Source organism: Engystomops pustulosus, chromosome 11 (genome assembly GCF_040894005.1).
Source record: "Engystomops pustulosus chromosome 11, aEngPut4.maternal, whole genome shotgun sequence".
Lineage (NCBI taxonomy): Eukaryota > Metazoa > Chordata > Amphibia > Anura > Leptodactylidae > Engystomops > Engystomops pustulosus.
The window spans coordinates 43,336,373-43,354,197 of NC_092421.1; the positions used below are offsets into that span (position 1 = coordinate 43,336,373).

General features: G+C 43.6%; 1 protein-coding gene and 1 long non-coding RNA gene across 4 annotated transcripts in view; both read right to left on the bottom strand.

Annotated features, from left to right (window-relative positions):
• Positions 1-17,825, bottom strand: part of LOC140106193 (uncharacterized) — a 256,084-nt gene that overhangs the window by 169,577 nt on the left and 68,682 nt on the right. The window lies entirely within an intron of this gene.
• On the bottom strand, positions 2,575-5,812 carry LOC140105512 (uncharacterized). Of its 2 annotated transcripts, XM_072129457.1 has the most exons (3): positions 3,699-5,812; positions 3,317-3,412; positions 3,036-3,238 (listed from the first exon to the last, which is right to left on the bottom strand). In XM_072129457.1, exons 1-3 carry the CDS (start codon positions 5,810-5,812, stop codon positions 3,187-3,189), a joined length of 2,262 nt encoding a protein of 753 aa, XP_071985558.1. In that variant the 3' UTR covers positions 3,036-3,186. The 2 variants fall into 2 exon arrangements, with proteins under 2 accessions (XP_071985557.1, XP_071985558.1); XM_072129456.1 differs by having other exon boundaries at positions 2,575-3,238; positions 3,317-5,812.

Genomic DNA, 17,825 nt, shown 5'->3' on the forward strand with positions numbered 1-17,825 from the left:
ATGGAAAAGAGAGGGATTTCGCCTGTGTTTTCTGTAACTGTATAGGTACAGTTATTGTTAGTGCAAGGACATGTAAGGGGGTACAGGAGTGGACACTTCAGAAAATTTGGTGCATATGCATTAGGGCCCATGCCCCGGCCGCTAAATACCTGCTTCATATTTCAGTACTGTAGTATGGCAGTATATGGTAGGATCGATCAGACAACCTAGGGTTAAAGTACCCTCGGGGGCCTGACAATTTGTAAAAATAAAATTAAAAAGTTAAAAAAATTATAAAATCCTAAAAAAATTCTAATCACGCCCCTTTCCCTAGAAGTGATACAAATATAAACAGTAAAAATCAAACATTTGCATCCAAAAATGCTTGATCAAAATGTAATAACAGTTTATCACTGCGTTTAACCCCGCAACGGAAAATAGCGTCCAAATTCGAAAATGGCACTTTTTTGCCATTTTGAAAAATATTAAAAATTCAATAAAAAGTGATCAAAGGGTCATACGGCGCAGAGGTATAAGGGATGTATGAAGAGGGCTCACGGGCTGAGTCCTCTTCATTCAAAGGTGGGGGTTTTTGCATTTTGCAGAAAACCCCCACCGCTAATAACCGCGATCGGTGCTTGCTATTAACCATGTGATTGCCGCTGGCAAAGTTGCCGGCGGCATTTAAAAAACGGCGCCGCGCGGGCGCCGCCATCTTTAATGCGATCACAGCACCCCCGAACGTCATCGGGGCGCGGCGATTGGTTGCCATGGTAGCCTCGGGTCTTCTTTTGACCCGAGGCTTAATAGCTTCTGCAGATTCGTTACAATGAGCCAGTGGCCAGTGGCTCATTGTAATGTATAGTGTGCAGAAATGAAATATATTGCAATACATAAGTATTGCAGTATATGGTAGGAGCGATCTGACCATCTAGGGTTAATGTACCCTAGATGGTCTAAAAAATAGTGAAAAAAAAAAGATGCGTCCCAAAATGCCCGATCCATCAAACTATAAAAACGGTTACGGCCGGCGGTGACCTCCGAGGCGGGAAATGGTGCCCAAATTTCCGAAATGCGACTTTTACACCTTTTTACATAACATAAAAAAATGAAATAAAAAATTATCAAAATGTTGCACAGACCTCAAAATGGTAGCAATGAAAACGTAGCCTCATTTCGCAAAAAATGACCCTTGCACACATCTCCGTGCGCCAAAGTATGAAAAAGTTATTAGCGTCAGAAAATGGCAATTTTTTTTTCTTTTTTGTACACATTCGTTTAATTTTTGAAAATGTATTAAAACACAATAAAACCTATATAAATTTGGTATCACCGCGATCGCACCGAACCAAAGAATAAAGTAGGCGTGTTATTTGGAGCGAAGAGTGAAAGTCGTAAAAACTGAGCCCACAAGAATGTGACTTTTTTTTTCAATTTTTCCACATTTGTTATTTCTTTTCAGCTTCGCAGTACACGGCATGTTAAAATAAATAACATTTCGGGAAAGTAAAATTTGTTACGCACAAAATAAGCCCTCACACAGGTCTGTACACATAAAAATGAAAAAGTTATGGATTTTTGAAGTTGGAGAGCGAGAAATGAGCAGAAAAACCCTGCGTCCTTAAGGGGTTAAGTGTGAAAAAATTATTAGTGCCAGATGATGGCAAAATAAAAAATAAATTGTTTTTGTACAGCAGGTTTTAATTCTTGTAAATGTATGAAAAAAATGTTTAAAACCTATACAAATTTGGTATCCTCATGATTGTGCCAATGCAAGGAATAAAGTAAACATGTAATTTTGGGCGGACAGTAATATCCGTAAAATCCAACCCCACTATAAAATGGTGCAAATGCATTATTTTCACTTATTTCACTGCATTTGGAATTTTATTCTTGCTTCCCAGTAGTGGAATGGAATATTAAATACCATCACTATGAGGTGTAATTTGTTGTGCCGAAAACAAGCTACCACACTGCTCATTATGTGGAAAAATAAAAAAGCTATAGATTTTTGAGAGGGGGAGAAGTAAAAAATGAAAACGCAAAAAAGAAAAAAGGGTCTTGGCGGGAAGGGGTTAAATCCCATTTTATCCAGACACATCTTGTCCCTTTTACCTTGGATTATATCCTTCTCAGTTATATTGATCACATTTTCAACTGTGCTTGTAATATTATATACCAGTGATGGCAAACCTTTTAGAGGCCGAGTGCCCAAACTACAACAAAGACCCGCTTATTTATCGCAAAGTGCCAACACAGAAATTTAATTTGTGATTTATACTCCCTTCTCTGTCACAGTTTTCATTAATACCAGCCCCCTGAGGACACCAATAAAGCAGAAAATAGTCCTAGGTAGAGCTGTCACTTTAAAATACCTCTGTGCACAGCAAGTCATGGGCTGTCAGGGACTGCAGGAAGATACCTGGACTCATCTCTGGTGATGGCCTGGTTGCCCACAGAAAGGGCTCTGTGTGCCACCTCTGGCACCAGTGCCATAGGTTCACCACCACTGCTATATACTGTAGCATTTCAGAATAAAGCATGGTCTGCTTATAACTATGGCATCCGATGGAAATTGTGAATTAGATTACTCACCGGTAATTCTATTTCCGTTAGTCCACCATGACGGCCCAACCTGGAGGATGCCCCTTGACCTCTGCAGGGACAGGAAGAAGAGAGGTTAAATGCTCCCCCCCTTGCATCCTCCCGCCAGTGATTACAAAATAACCATGCTGAGGAAGATACAACCAGATTTATTTAGTATGTTTGCTCCACATACAAAGGAAAATTATCTGGAAATAATAATACAAAGAAAGGAAGAAATCCAGCTGGGGGGGAAAATATATAGGCCGTCATGGTGGACTAACGGAAATAGAATTACCGGTGAGTAATCTAATTCACAATTTCCGCTTCGTCCCCCATGACGGCCCAACCTGGAGACTTACAAAATTAGTAAGCTTTTTTAGGGAGGGATTACAGCCTGTAACACCTTGCGTCCAAAAGATAGATCTTTTGACAAGTGCAAGTCCAGCCTATAATGCTTGGAGAATGTAGTGGATGAAGACCACGTTGCAGCTCTGCAAATCTGATCTAGTGACGCTCCTCTTCTTTCCGCCCAAGATGTGGACATAGCCCTGGTCGAGTGAGCTCGGATTCCTGCTGGTATCGGGCTTTTCTGTAGGTCGTAACATGAGGCAATTGCCAGTCTCAGCCATCTTGCAATAGTCGCCTTCGACGCCTTCCTCCCCTTATTTTTCCCCTGGAATTGGATGAAAAGGTTAGAGTCAATACGCCAGGCCTCTGTAATTTGTAGGTATTTTAGGACAGAACGTCTTACATCCAAAGAACTCCATTCGCGTTCTCTTGCCGAAGAAGGGTTCTCACAGAAGGAGGGTAGGATAATCTCCTGATTCCTATGAAAGTCGGAAACCACCTTGGGAACAAAATTTGGATCCAACATCAACACAATTCTATCATCTAGAATTTTCATGTAGGGTTCCCTAATCGATATAGCCTGAAGTTCACCTAACCTTCTAGCAGAAGTGATGGCTATCAGGAAAACTGTCTTAAGTGTCAGGTTTTTAACACTGGAGGAATCAATAGGTTCAAATGGTTCCTTCATTAAGGCATTCAAAACTAGAGTTAAGTCCCATGCTGATGATTTTTTAACAGTCTGAGGCTTTAACCTAGAGGCAGCTTTAATAAATCTTTTGACCCACCTGTGCTCGATGAGAGGCTGGTCGAAGAAGGCACTAAGCGCCGACACCTGGACCTTCAGGGTGCTGGTAGACAAACCCAACTCCAAACCCTTTTGAAGAAATTCAAGCACCTGCAAAATATTAAGGTTAGCTTGGGAAGGTGGACTGTCCTTACAGAAGGAACAGAACCTCTTCCATATCTTATGATAGATGGCAAAGGTGACTGGTTTTCTACTTGCCTTCAGGGTCTTGATGACTTCAGATGAGAGTCCCTGAGAGCTTAAGAAGCTGGATTCAGGATCCAGGCAGACAGCTGTAATTTCCCTGGGTTTGGATGATGGATTGGACCCTGATGTAGTAGGTCCTCTGATAGCGGAAGAATGACTGGATTCTCTGGTGACATCTTCTTCAAGAGTGGGTACCAGCTTTTCTTCGGCCAGTTCGGGCAGATGAAGATGGCTCTGGTATTTTCCTGAAATATTTTCCTCAGGACCCTGGCGATCAGGGGAATTGGGGGGAAGGCGTAGACTAGTGGAATGTCCCAGGGGTGAGAGAAGGCGTCCAGCCGTTCCCTGTTCTCCCCTTTTTCCAGAGAAAAATAATGCAGGCATTTGGTATTCTCCCTTGTTGCGAACAAGTCCACTAGAGGATAACCCCACAAAGATGTTAGCCGCTGGAAGATCTCCTCCTTGAGGCTCCACTCGTTTGGTAGGATCTTTCTTCTGCTTAGAAAGTCCGCCCTTGAATTCTCCGTGCCTTTTAGATGAGTGGCAGATATTGACAGAGTGTGTTGTTCTGCCCACAAAAATATTTTCCGAGCTAGGGTACTCAGGAGAGGAGACCTGGTTCCTCCTTGTCTTTTTATGTAGGAGACCGTAGTTGTATTGTCTGATAGAATTAGGAGGTGTTGGTGGGCAAGAAGAGGAGTGTTCGCGCTGAGTGCTTCCCATACTGCTTGCAACTCTCGGAAATTTGAGGACCTTCTTGTAATCTCCTCTGTCCAGGTACCCTGGGAAATTTGCTGAGGCATCACTGCCCCCCAGCCCCTCTGGCTCGCGTCTGTCTGGATTGGGATGTAAGGGCTGTTTGACCAGAAGATCCCTTTCCTCAGATTTCCGTCTTCCAACCACCATAGCAGGTCCTCCTTGACGGCAGGTGGGATTGGGATTTTCCTGTCCAGATCCTCCTGTTTTCTGTTCCAGGATCTTAAGATCCATCCCTGGAGTATTCTGGAATGGGCCTGACACCAGGCTACCGAGGAGATGCAGGCTGTTAGAGAGCCCAGAATCTTCATAGCTTCTCTGATAGAGATCACTGATTTTCTCCTGAACCTTGTTATCAGATCCTTGATGTGGTCTCCCTTGTCCTGTGGAAGGAACGACATTTGGTAAACTGAGTTCAGGTTTACACCCAGGAATTTCCTCACAGTAGCTGGGGAAAGTTCTGACTTCTGGTAGTTTACTATCCATCCCAGTCTTTTTAAGGTTTCTAGGGTGAGATCTCTGGAGAAGAGTAAGCTCCCCCTGTCTTGGCCAACAATGAGTAGGTCGTCTAGGTACGGGACGATCAGTACGTCCTGTAGTCTGAGAGACGCCACCACCTCTGCCATCACCTTTGTAAAGGTCCTTGGTGCAGATGATATTCCGAAGGGGAGTGCACAGAATTGAAAGTGTAGTGTAGCACCCTCTGGAGACAAGACAGAAAACCTTAAAAACCTTTGTGAGAAATGGTGTATAGGGATGTGATAATATGCATCCTTTAAGTCTATAGTGCACATTAATGCATCTTGGTGAATAATGTGTGTGGCTGATCTTACCGACTCCATCCTGAATTTCCGGTAGACGATAAACTCGTTGAGACCTCTCAGGTTGATGATTAGTCGGTTTGTGCCGTTCGGTTTCTTTACCAAAAAAAGAGAAGAGTAAAAACCGGATTTCTCTTGATCCTGTGGAACAGGTATAATCACTCCAGAAGACAAAAGAGAAGTTACTTCTTGCCATATTAAACTGTGGGATGTAAGTGACATGGAAGGTGAAGGTGGCATATATTTCGTAGGGGGAAGTCTGAGGAATTCGATGTTGTAACCATGCAGTAATATATCTAAGACCCAGGGATTTGAAGTGACCTTTGTCCATTCTCCTCTGAATCTTAGCAACCTTCCCCCTACTATGGCATCATTGTTTTTTGTTTCTATTAGGGTCTGTTGGGGTGGAGAACAGAAACCCTCTCCCTTTACCTCCTTTCGGGTAGCTCCAGCGTCCCCTTTTCCCTTTATCCTTGTAGGAATCCCTTTTGAAGTCTCGAAAGGGCTGCTTCTTGGGTATCGATCTCTCAGGAAAGCCCTTTTTCTTATCTGATGCTCTCTCAAGTATAGCATCCAACTCTGGGCCAAACACAAACTCCCCTGAGAAGGGAAGACTGCACAGTTTTGCCTTGGATCTGATGTCCCCGTTCCACTGTTTTAGCCACAGCGCCCGTCGGGTAGAGTTAGTAAGTGCTCCCTCCTTTGAAGCGAAACGAATTCCCTCGGCAGCAGAATCTGCGAGGAAGGCTGTAGCAGATTTCAGCAAAGGAAAGTTCTCCAAGATTGTTGATCTCGGAGTCCCTTCCTTGATGTGGGATTCCAACTCATTCAGCCAGTACAGCAAGTTCCTTGCGACTGAGGTGGAAGCCAAGTTAGTTTTCAGACTGAGCATGGAGGTCTCCCAGGCCTTTCTCAACAGGGAGTCAGACTTCCTGTCCATAGGGTCCTTTAATTGGGCCGCGTCCTCAAAAGGAAGGTCGGTCTTCTTTACTATTTTGGTAACTTGCACATCCATCTTTGGACAAGTGTCCCATACTTTAGACTCCTCGGGCTCAAAAACAAGTCTCTTTTTAAAGTTTTTGGACACGATAACCCTTTTTTCTGGCTCTTGCCACTCCTCAGAAACCAGCTCCTTTAACGTGTCATTCAGGGGAAACACCCTCTGGCGTTTTGCCTTCAATCCCCCAAATAGTTCCTCCTCCTTAGATCTAGGGGGAAGAATCTCCTCGATTTCCAAGGTCTGTCTAATTGCTTTTAAGAGACCATCGAGTTCCTCGAACTGAAACAGATGACGTGAATCTTCTGTTTTTTGTGAGTCCGCAGGATCATCTTCTTCTACGTATGAGCATGAGGGAGCTTCAGAATCATCCCCCCCCTCAGATATAGAAGAATCCGGCTCCACTCTAGGTTTTTTACACGGTGGAGGCCTGGACGTAGCAGCGGCCACTGAAGAGCTTATTTTCTCCTCGATAAACCCCTTTAATTCGTCTAAGAAGGATGTCTTTTCCTCTCTCATAAAATTGTCGATGCAAGACTTGCAAATCGGCTTTTTGTAAGAGTCGGACATAGAGTGGGCACACATGTTGCACTTTCTAAGCCGGCTTTACTCGGGTTTTTCAGACCTGCTCGTCTTATCCCCTTTATCCTCCTTGCCTTTCGTTTTAGACCCTTGGTCTTTCTCCTGAAAGGGCAAGCGGAGGATAATAAATGACCCGCTATTTTACACACAGTAAAAAACCCAAACCTGCACAAAATCCCACTTACAGAAACCGGAGGATGCAGGAAGGTAGGGTCTGCCTCGTCAGCCATCATAAAAGCCGTGGAAGCGCACAGGAAAATTCAGAAATACACAGCACAGGAAACCAGCACCGCAGCGTCACACACAGATCTTAGACCTGAGATCAGCGTGACTACCTGCTCCAGGTGACCTTAAATACCTTAATGGGGAGCCCATCCCCCTGTAGACTTCGCCTGCGCCGTGCTCCCGTTCCCAGGGATGCATTGCGGTCCTGTGAGCCGCCACTTCCGGTCGCGACCGGAAGTCGTCATCGGACCTCGAGGACGCCGGGAATTGTAGTTTTTTCGGCCGCCGCGCGCTCACACACGGATCGCGGAGCGGCGGCCAGGACGAACGGACTGGAAGGGCGGCGAAAGGGAGGACACAAGGCCGACCGAACGCCCCAGCCCGCCGGGATTTAGCCAGCCAGGACTACCCGTAAGTTTTACTTCGTCCCCCCCCCCCCTGGAGGAGAGAGGGCACCTCTCTTGTCCTGCCTCGGCAGGGACAGGAAGAACACTGGCGGGAGGATGCAAGGGGGGGAGCATTTAACCTCTCTTCTTCCTGTCCCTGCAGAGGTCAAGGGGCATCCTCCAGGTTGGGCCGTCATGGGGGACGAAGCGGAAATGCATGTTTCCCCTTGTTCAAACAGCATGAGTCTCTTGATGGATAGCTAAAAAAGGGCACTATTATTGACCATTTTTAGATGTATGCCATATTTGCTATTGTGACCATACTGTGTAATCAAATTGTGATCACAACTGCACTGGTTCTCAAGTCATAAACAAGGTAACAGAAATTACTGCTGTCATCTTGATGCCACAACAATTTTCTTTTAATGTTCATGTTTTCTGCAATACTAGTCTTGTGTTATTAGCCTGTCTCTAGCCATCGCATGGACTCACTTCAATTCCTGCAGCACATTAAATGAAAAGCAGATAAATAATTACAGACAATCAACTCCAAAATTATTGGCACCTTTACGAGACCTGAGCGAAAAATCTATCATTTTAATAAACCACAAATACAGTAAGCAATATTTTTGTAAATATACAAAGGGATATGTTAAAGAGTTTTTTTTATTTTTATTATTGGTGTCGATCTAAAAAAACTATCCAAAAGAAAATGTATTTTATTGTTCAAGAAGGCTAAAAGAAATTGAGGCTGTGATGTGATTTTTGTGGTAGAGCCACAAAACTGATAAGGGGTATGGAGGGTCTTAGTTATGAGGAAAGATTAAAACAACTAGATTTATTTAGTCTGGAAAAGAGACGACTACGAGGGGACATGATTAATTTATATAAATATATGAATGGTCCATACAAAAAATATGGTGGTAAGTTGTTCCAGATTAAATCAAATCAAAAGACGAGGGGGACTGTCTCCGTTTGGAGAAACCAAGGTTTAATCACCGGAGGCGACAGGGCTTCTTTACTATGAGAACTGTCAATCTGTGGAATAGCCTGCCTCAGGCGCTGGTCACAGCAGGGACAGCAGAAAGCTTCAAGAAAGGTCTAGATGCCTTTTTACACCTAAATAACATTGATTGTTATACTATATAGGATTGATTCCCCTAAATCCCTTCCTCATCCAATCCCTTCCCTTCCTTGGTTGAACTTGATGGACAAGTGTCTTTTTTCAACCGTATAAACTATGAAACTATGATTGGTTCCCAAGAGCAGTAAAAAGAATTTAAATATCCTGTATGTGTTTTTAATAATAAAAAAACAAAAAACAAAATTTTGTCATAATGGCTAATATTTAATTGAATTCTTATGTTGTTTGTGATACCCTAGTGGAGTATCAAAGGCTACAAGGTGGCCTTAACAGGCAAATTCTCCGTAATGAGACCTCTTGCTTTTCGACCCTAGCAAAAAGCCTCTTACTGAGACAAACTAGTTCCCTACGCTGTACCAACAAGATTGCAAAGACATCAAATCAGTCTATAGTTAAAAATCTGTTCCTTCTGGAATAGATATACTGGTTTGGCTTTATCCCTGCATCATGTCAAAAGGCTTCCTGAAAGTCACTCTTGATGCTAAAGTACAAGGTAACTAAAGAGACATGTTTTTTCTTAGCACATTATAGAAAACATATTTACTTGTGTTGCTTCTGGCAATTAAACCTGAATGGAAACTCATGGTTCATTAACATGTAACAGAAACTAGTAGAGTCTTGAAATACATTTTGTAATAACTGTTGTTAATCAAAACCCTGTATCATAACAAAACATCAACAGATTAAATGCTAGCATATAGTAATGCAGTAATGCAAGAACCCGCTCACAAGGAAGAAGTAAGGCACTACAGAGGCGTATAGTATAAATTGTATATTGAGATTGTGTGAGCCAATCCCCAACATTTGTTTTACAGCGGAGTGCTTTGTCAGATACGTTCCATGGTCCATATTCCATACAATATATACTATACTCCTCTGCGATATTTCTCCCTTATTATTTGCTTGTTAATTATTGCATTGTTTGGTGTTTAAAGTAACAGGAACTGTCACAAATTTTTGGTGCATCTGCATATGTATGATCTGCTTGCCAATACCATGGTTACGTTTTCCTCTTATCCCACAATTATTGTAGTGTTCTTCAGTTCCTGTTGCATGTGGCAGAGAAAAATCATATTGCTGGCATGGTCTAGGTCAGTGGTGGCCATTGTCAGACAGGTCTCAAAGAATTTTCTTGCAGTTTTTAAGCAACTTGAAAGATGCTTTCAGTGATATTTTAAATTGATACTTACTTGGCTACTTAACCCCTTAACGACTTGTCCTTTTTTAGTTTTTTCACTTCCATTTTTCACTCACCAACTTCAAAAATCTATAACTTTTTTATTTTTCCACATAAAGAGCTGTGTTATGGCTTATTTTCTGCGTAACAAATTGCACTTCATAGTGATGGTATTTAATATTCCATGGCATGTACTGGGAAGTGGGAAAAAAATTCCAAATGCAGTGAAAATGGTGAAAAACCACATTTGCGACGTTTTCTTGTGGGCTTGGATTTTACAGCTTTCACTCTGCGTCCCAAATGACAGGCCTACTTTATTTTTTGGGTCGGTACGATTACGTGGATACCAAATTTGTATAGGTTTTATAATGTTTTCATACATTTAAAAAAATTAAAACCTCCTGTACAAAATATATATTTTTTTATTTTGCCATCTTCTGGCGCTAATAACTTTTTCATACTTTGGTGTACGGCGTTTTCATTGCTATAATTTTGGGACTGTGTGACCTTTTGCTTACTTTTTATTAATTTTTTTATATTTTTCAAAATGGCAAATTTCGACTTTGGACCCTATTTTCCGTTACGGGGTTAAACGCAGTGAAAAACAGTTATTATATTTTGATAGATCGAATATTTTTGGATGTGGCGATACCTAATGTGTTTATGATTTTTACTGTTTATTTATATTTATATCAGTTCTAGGGAAAGGGGGGTGATTTGAATTTTTAGGTTTTTTTATTATAACTTTTTTAATTTTTACTTTTACTATTCTTCAGACTCCCTAGGGTACTCTAACCTTAGGTAGTCTGATTCATCCTATCATATACTGCCATACTACGTTCGAGGTGAAGACACCCGCGATCGGTGCTAGCACCGATCGCGGGTGTTACCGGTAAGCCTTTGCTGCAATAGGCAGCAAAGACTTACCAGCTATGGAGAGGACTCGGCCCGTGAGCCCTCTCCATGCAGTGGGACCGGCGCGCTGGAAGGGGTTAAAAGATGGAAAGATGGAAAATGTGTAGACATGGCCGAATTATCTTTGGATGACCTTCTGCTGGCCCCATGATTCTTTGTGTACAGGGGGGCACTGGAAAGAAGCTACAATGATGCAAATTTGCCTTCCTTTTTTTCTACCGTGTTGGTGTCCTCAGGAGGCCAGTATGATTGAATGTTGTTGAAGAACAGAGAGCAATAAGTTACTGCTTTAATTTTTGGTTGACACCTCGCGATAGAGGGGCTTTTGGGGTTGCAGTTTGGGCACTTAGTCGCTAAAACTTTCGCCATCACTGGTCTAGGTGGAGAAGATAAAAATAAAGCAAACTTGTTAGACAGGATTTAGGGACAGGTGACACAAACAGCCTCACCACTAACTGCTGCCCATGCACCAACAACACAAATCTAATTAGTCAAAGGTCAAGAGGACCAAAACATTGTATAATTTTGTGAAGGTTATATAATTCTCATATTCATGTAAATAATTTTCACTAGTAAAAGTAGAAAAGACTTTCCATCGGTGTGTCACATGCTCTTTGATATTAACTACTTAGAGTGAGAATCCTACATGAGCACCTACAATATCAGTGTGAGTGAGTGTGATATCACTTGTTCCACACAAACAGAGAGTGGGTCCTGACACTAAACAACCGTTTCATCTGTACCTGTCTGATTGCCTGTCCTACATTAAATAATAGGGGACAACTAGTCAACGTTCCATACCAGAACCAGTGCAGATGAGGAGACAAATACAAGACAAAACAAACATAAGTATAGTCCCTAAATCAAGTTAAAACCAAGTAAAAAAACACAATACAAAATCCCTTAGGAAAACAGATGCTCAAGGCATTCAGGCAATCCTCCCAAATAGCAGCATAAGGAATGACAGAATACTGCAAGATACTAAGTATAGACTATCGTAGGCAAAGAGTACAGGTCAGGAAGGGCTTAAATGTAAATCCATAGCCCTGGTCTGGAAGTTGAAGAGGGATCCTGTCAATCACAACATTTACAGAACCTGCACAGGAGACAGATGGGTGTGGTACAGTCAAGGCTGTTATAGGACAAAATTCACCAGTGTTTACACTAACAAAACAGAGATAAGAGATAACAGAGGATGACATAGGCACCCGTGTAACAAAATTTCTATAATTAGAGAAGATATCACCTCATTAATCATTAGTGTTTACATTTCCCTTGAATTTATTAGTTATCATTAAGGTCCCTGATGTGGTTAACATAGTCATGGCAGTTAGAGGAAACAAATTGTCAGAAAGTAAGAAACAGTTAAATATACATACACACACTAAAATATATATGTGGCAAGGTCAACACAGTGCTGAACTTAGCCTGGTTCTTGTGCTAGATCTACATATTATTTAAAACACATAGAAACTAAACTCAGAATACTCGTACCTTCATTCATTCATTCAGACATAACATTTGGCCAATTTACTTCCATTTATACCCAATGAATACTATGTGAAAGATATCCCATAATTCTTTCCTTATTGGCTAGTGGCAGATGTGTAGACATTTTTTACTCAAAAATAAAATGGTTTTAAAAAGTGTAACTGAAATTTATAATGTGACTAATTTAAAATCTTTTATATGAAGCAATATATTAGTACTATGTATATTTAACATATATAAAGTATATAAATGACATAAAAGGGACACAGTGAAAAGCACTAAAATAACTGTAATAGTCAAAGACTGCACAAGTACAATTTCTATAAGAAGCCAGATATCCCTTATTAGGATATCCTGTGAATACGAACATAAATGGCAATATTGCCTTGTAGGAGTAACAGAAACAAAATACTCTCTTACTCATATTTTCTCAAGGGTAATAAAAATCTTCTTGTCACCCGGTGCTCAATTTGTATCACAAAGAATCAATGGAGCTGGCATGCCAGAATGATACAGATGTTTGTTAGGATTTCAATCATTTCAGGCTGCAGGCTCACAAAATGTGTCTCATCTGCTGGGTGTTTGAACATTTGCATGAAGGATTCCTAAAATCCTCCCTAATGGTGTTTACAAAATAATTGTAACCCAGATAAAGTGGAGGAATACACTTATTTTCTATGTCCAGTTGGCCAACCTGGTGAGAATAATTACTTACTTGACTCATGCAATAAAAGATAATGAAGTAAATGAGACCCAAATGCTAGATGCACACTCTGGAAATGTTACTTCTGATAAGTAATGAACCTGTCAGCTTTCTGGTGGATGTCTAGCATGATAGCTTATTGATGGAAAGCTTGGTCTGTTCATTGAAATTACATCCTTTTTATAGTTCTCATTGAAGAAAGAATTTTTGCAGGCAGGGCGACTTTCGTTATAGTATTTCCGAAGCTTGCAGGTATTTGTTCCATAGGCAGGTCTCTACAATATATGCATAGCAGTCCACTTTAACTGATTTGTAAACATAGAGGATATTGCTAATAAAGCTTTGGAAAACAAAATTTCATTATAATATTCATTTTCTACATTAGAAGTTATTTTTATTATTAATAAGTATCAATAATTTGAGCGCCGGACATGGACATCGGTTCATCCAAGGGTTTACGCAGACACTTGTATGTACTCACTTGCGTCCTGGCAGTTAGATGTGGTAGACTTTATGGAAGGACACTAGCTATTTTATACAAAGCGCTTTCACACTTGTTGCACTAGTCACGATACTAGAGGGACGGGAGCAGGAGTCCAGGAGTCAGGTAAGGCAGAGGAGGCTGGAGGCAGTACACGGATAGCCCACAGGTGGCTGCAGTAGCAGTCTGGACACAGGAACGTAGAGACCAGAGTAATAGTCTGTCGTATCTCAGGAGATGAAGGTGCAGTATAGACAACTTGCAGCAAAGGTGAAGTTCCAAGGAACCAGAAGAAGATCTCCAGCAAGGAGATATATTCTGTGTGCACAGGCTGTACTCAGTAAACTGAACACAATACTAACAATGCAGGAACTGGTGGAGACACATATATTATAGGCAGAACAATCGAGGTAAACTCAGAGTCGATCTAATCAGGAGGAACAGGTGGCTTGTCTTTCAAGTAGGTTCAACACAATAGTCCAGCAAACAACCATTCAACTAGCTGAGTGGCTCAGCAAACAAGGAGACACAGAACAAGGCATCAGAACTAGAGATGAGCGAACATACTCGTCCGAGCTTGATGCTCGTTCGAGCATTAGCGTACTCGAAACTGCTCGTTGCTCGGACGAGTATTTCGCCAGCTCGAGAAAATGGCATCTACCGCCTATTTGCTTTTTGGCAGCCAGAAACAGAGCCAATCACAAGCCAGGAGACTCTGCACTCCACCCAGCATGACGTAGTACCCTTACACGTCGATAGCAGTGGTTGGCTGGCCAGATCAGGTGACCCTGGAATAGACTAGCCCCTGCCCGCGCTGCTCGGATCATTCTCTATCTGGATGCCGCTAGGGAGAGAGCTGCTGCTGGTCAGGGAAAGCGTTAAGGTGTTCTATTAGAATAGTGTTAGGCAGGAGTGATTCTACAAGAACCCAACAGCCCTTCTTAGGGCTACAATAACGTTATACTTTTTTTTTTTTTGCTTGTGGCTGGGCTTGCTGGCACTAGTAGTGCAGCTAGTACCATATTATGAGGAATTTGCAGGGGGACTTGCTACCGTTGTGTTTAGCGTTGTGCCACACATATCCACCTCAAACACCAAAGTGGGACAATTTATTAGGGGTTTGATTAGAATTAGGCAGAGTCTGCTGATTAATTTTTTTTTACCTTTATTTCTTTTTATAGCTCAAAGTCATATTGCAAAGCAGTGTGCTTTCACTGTAGGCTAGAAAATAGCCATAGGAGAACCCCAACGGCTTACTTAGGCCTACAGTAGCGTTATATTTTCCTTTGTTTGCTTGTGGCTGGGCTTGCTGGCATTAGTAGTGCAGCTAGTACCATATTGTGAGGAATTTGCTGGGAGACTTGCGACCGTTGTATTTAGCTCTTAGTGACATGCATATCCACCTCAAACACCGAAGTGGGACAATTTATTAGGGGTTTGATTAGAATTAGGCTGCTGATTTTTTTTTTTTTTTACCTTTATTTCTTTTTATAGCTCAAAGTCATCAGGCACAGCACAAAATCCAGTTGTGTGCTGTCAGTGTAGGTTAGAAACTAGCCATAGCAATAGGATAGCATCGTTTTGTTTAAAAAAAAAAACAAACACAAAAAAACCACACAAAAAAAAAATTTGAAGTTTACACTTTAATTTTGAAAATGTTTAACCCGAGGGCTAGGGGTAGAGGACGAGGGCGTGGACGTGGGCGTCCACCTACTGCAGGGGTCAGAGGCCGTGGTCCTGGGCGGGGTGAGACACCACCTGCTGATGAGGGAGCAGGGGAACGCCGCAGAGCTACACTCCCTAGGTTCATCATGTCTCAAGTTACTGGGACTCGTGGTAGAGCACTGTTGAGGCCAGAACAGGTGCGAAGAGGTGATGTCGTGGATTGCGGACAATGCTTCTAGCCATTTGTCCACCAGTCAGTCTTCCACGCAGTCCACCCATGTCACCGAAATCAGCACTCCTCCAGCTCCTCCACGTCAGCCTCCTTCCCCCTAGTCTGCCCCCTCCCAGCAAAATTTGGCATTTGAACCGGCATACTCTGAGGAACTGTTTTCTGGTCCCGTCCCACAGTCACAAACCACTTGTCCGGTTGCTGCTGAGCAATTTTCCGATGCCCAGGTTTTCCACCGGTCGCAGTCTGTGGGTGATGATGACATTATTGACGTAGTGGAAGAAGTGTGTAAAGAGGTGTCGGACGATGAGGAGACACGGTTGTCAGACAGTGGTGAAATTGTTGTCAGGGCAGGAAGTCCGAGGGTGGAGCAGACTGAGGGATCGGAGGATGATGAGGTGACAGACCCAAGCTGGGTTGATAGGCCGGGTGAACACAGTGCTTCTGAGACGGAGGCGAGTCCTATAGCAGAACAGGTTGGAAGAGACAGTGGTGGGGCCAGACGGAGAGGCAGGGCCAGAGCTGGTGCATCAGCGCCAAATGTTGCCCGTAGTCAAGCTCCCGTGGCGAGGGCTAGATTTTCAGAAGTATGGAGGTTCTTTAAAGAAACACCGGATGACCTACATGAGAACATCATCCGTGCCCTGAACAAAGCCGTTTCTGACAAGGTCCACCTGACCACGGACACGTGGACGAGTGCTGCTGGGCAGGGCCACTATATATCGCTGATGGCACATTTGGTTAACTTGGTGGAGGCTGGGACCGAGTCTGACCCTGGGGCTGCTCATATACTGCCGACGCCGAGGATTGCGGGGCCTACCTCCGTCCAGGTCTCAAAAACCTACAATGCCTCCTCCTCCTCCCACCCCTCCTCCCCCTCCTCCTCCCCAGAATTACCATCCGTGGGCATGGCGCCATCAGTCGGTAGCTCTAAGCACAGCAGCAGTGCCGTCGCTAAGCAACAGCAGGCAGTGCTCAAACTGCTGAGCCTAGGCGATAAAAGGCACACTGCCCAAGAGCTATTACAGGGCATCGCGGCACAGACTGATCTGTGGCTGGCACCGCTGAACCTGAAGCCAGGCATGGTTGTGTGTGACAACGGCCGTAACCTGGTGACAGCTCTGCAACTCGGCAGACTGACACATGTGCCATGCCTTGCCCATGTGTTAAATCTCATAGTTCAGCGGTTCCTCAAGACATACCCCAATCTGTCTGATTTGCTCACGAAGGTGCGCCGCATCTGTGCGCATTTCAGGAAGTCCAGCACAGATGCTGCCACTCTCAGGGCAGCGCAGCGCCGCCTCCAACTGCCCGCTCACCGACTGTTGTGCGACGTGCCCACGAGGTGGAATTCAACATTAACCATGTTATCCAGAGTTTACCAGCAGCGCAGAGCGATTGTAGACTGCCAGATGTCAACTTCCACCAGAACTGGTAGTCAGGTCAGTCAGCTTCCTCAAGTCTACAATGAGGAGTGGACGTGGATGTCTGATATCTGTCAGGTGCTGAGTAACTTTGAGGAGTCAACACAGATGGTCAGTGGCGATGCCGCCATCATCAGCCTCACCATTCCGCTTCTTGGCCTGTTGAAAAACTCTCTGGTCAGCATGAAGTCGGAAGCTCTGCGCTCGTCACAAGAGACGGGGGAAGAAGATTCCCTTGTTGATAGCCAAAGCACCCTTAGGTCTGTTTCTCAGCGCATATCGGAGGAGGTGGAGGAGGTGGAGGAGGATGAGGAGGAAGAGAAGGAGAATGTTGGCGAGACAGAAGAGGGGACCATTGTTCAGTCCTTCACTGTTCAGCGTGTATGGGCAGAAGAAGAGGAGTTGGAGGAGGAGGAAATAGGCAGTCAGACCAGTAAGGGGAGTGAATTCTTGCACGAGGGACTCTGGCACATATGGCAGATTTCATGCTAGGCTGCCTATCCCGTGACCCTCGTGTTCAAAGAATTTATTCCCGCACCGATTACTGGGTAATCACTCTCCTGGACCCACGGTACAAGCAAAATCTTTCCACTCTCATCCCTGGAGAGGAAAGGAGTGTGAGAATGCATGAATACCAGCAGGCCCTGGTGCACAAGCTGAAACAGTATTTCCCTTCTGACAGCGCTAGCGGCAGAGGGCGCACTTCTGCGGGACAAGTAGCGATGGAGAGTAGGCGAGCAGGCAGCTTGTCCAGCACTGGCAGGGGTACGCTTTACAAGGCCTTTGCCAGTTTTATGTCACCCCAGCAAGACACTGTCACCTGTCCCCAGTCTCGGCAGAGTGGGGCTGATCTTTAAAGAAAGATGGTGAGGGAGTACGTAGCTGACCATACCATCGTCCTAAATGATCACACAGCTCCCTACAA

What these genes read in the sequence shown, in the direction of transcription:
- LOC140105512 (XM_072129456.1), bottom strand. Translation starts at nt 5,812, where the DNA reads ATGGACAAAGGTCACTTCAAATCCCTGGGTCTTAGATATATTACTGCA. An exon ending in GCGAATGGAGTTCTTTGGAT is followed by an intron (nt 3,239 to 3,316) that starts GTAAGACGTTCT and finishes ATCCAATTCCAG; the next exon opens with GGGAAAAATAAGGGGAGGAA.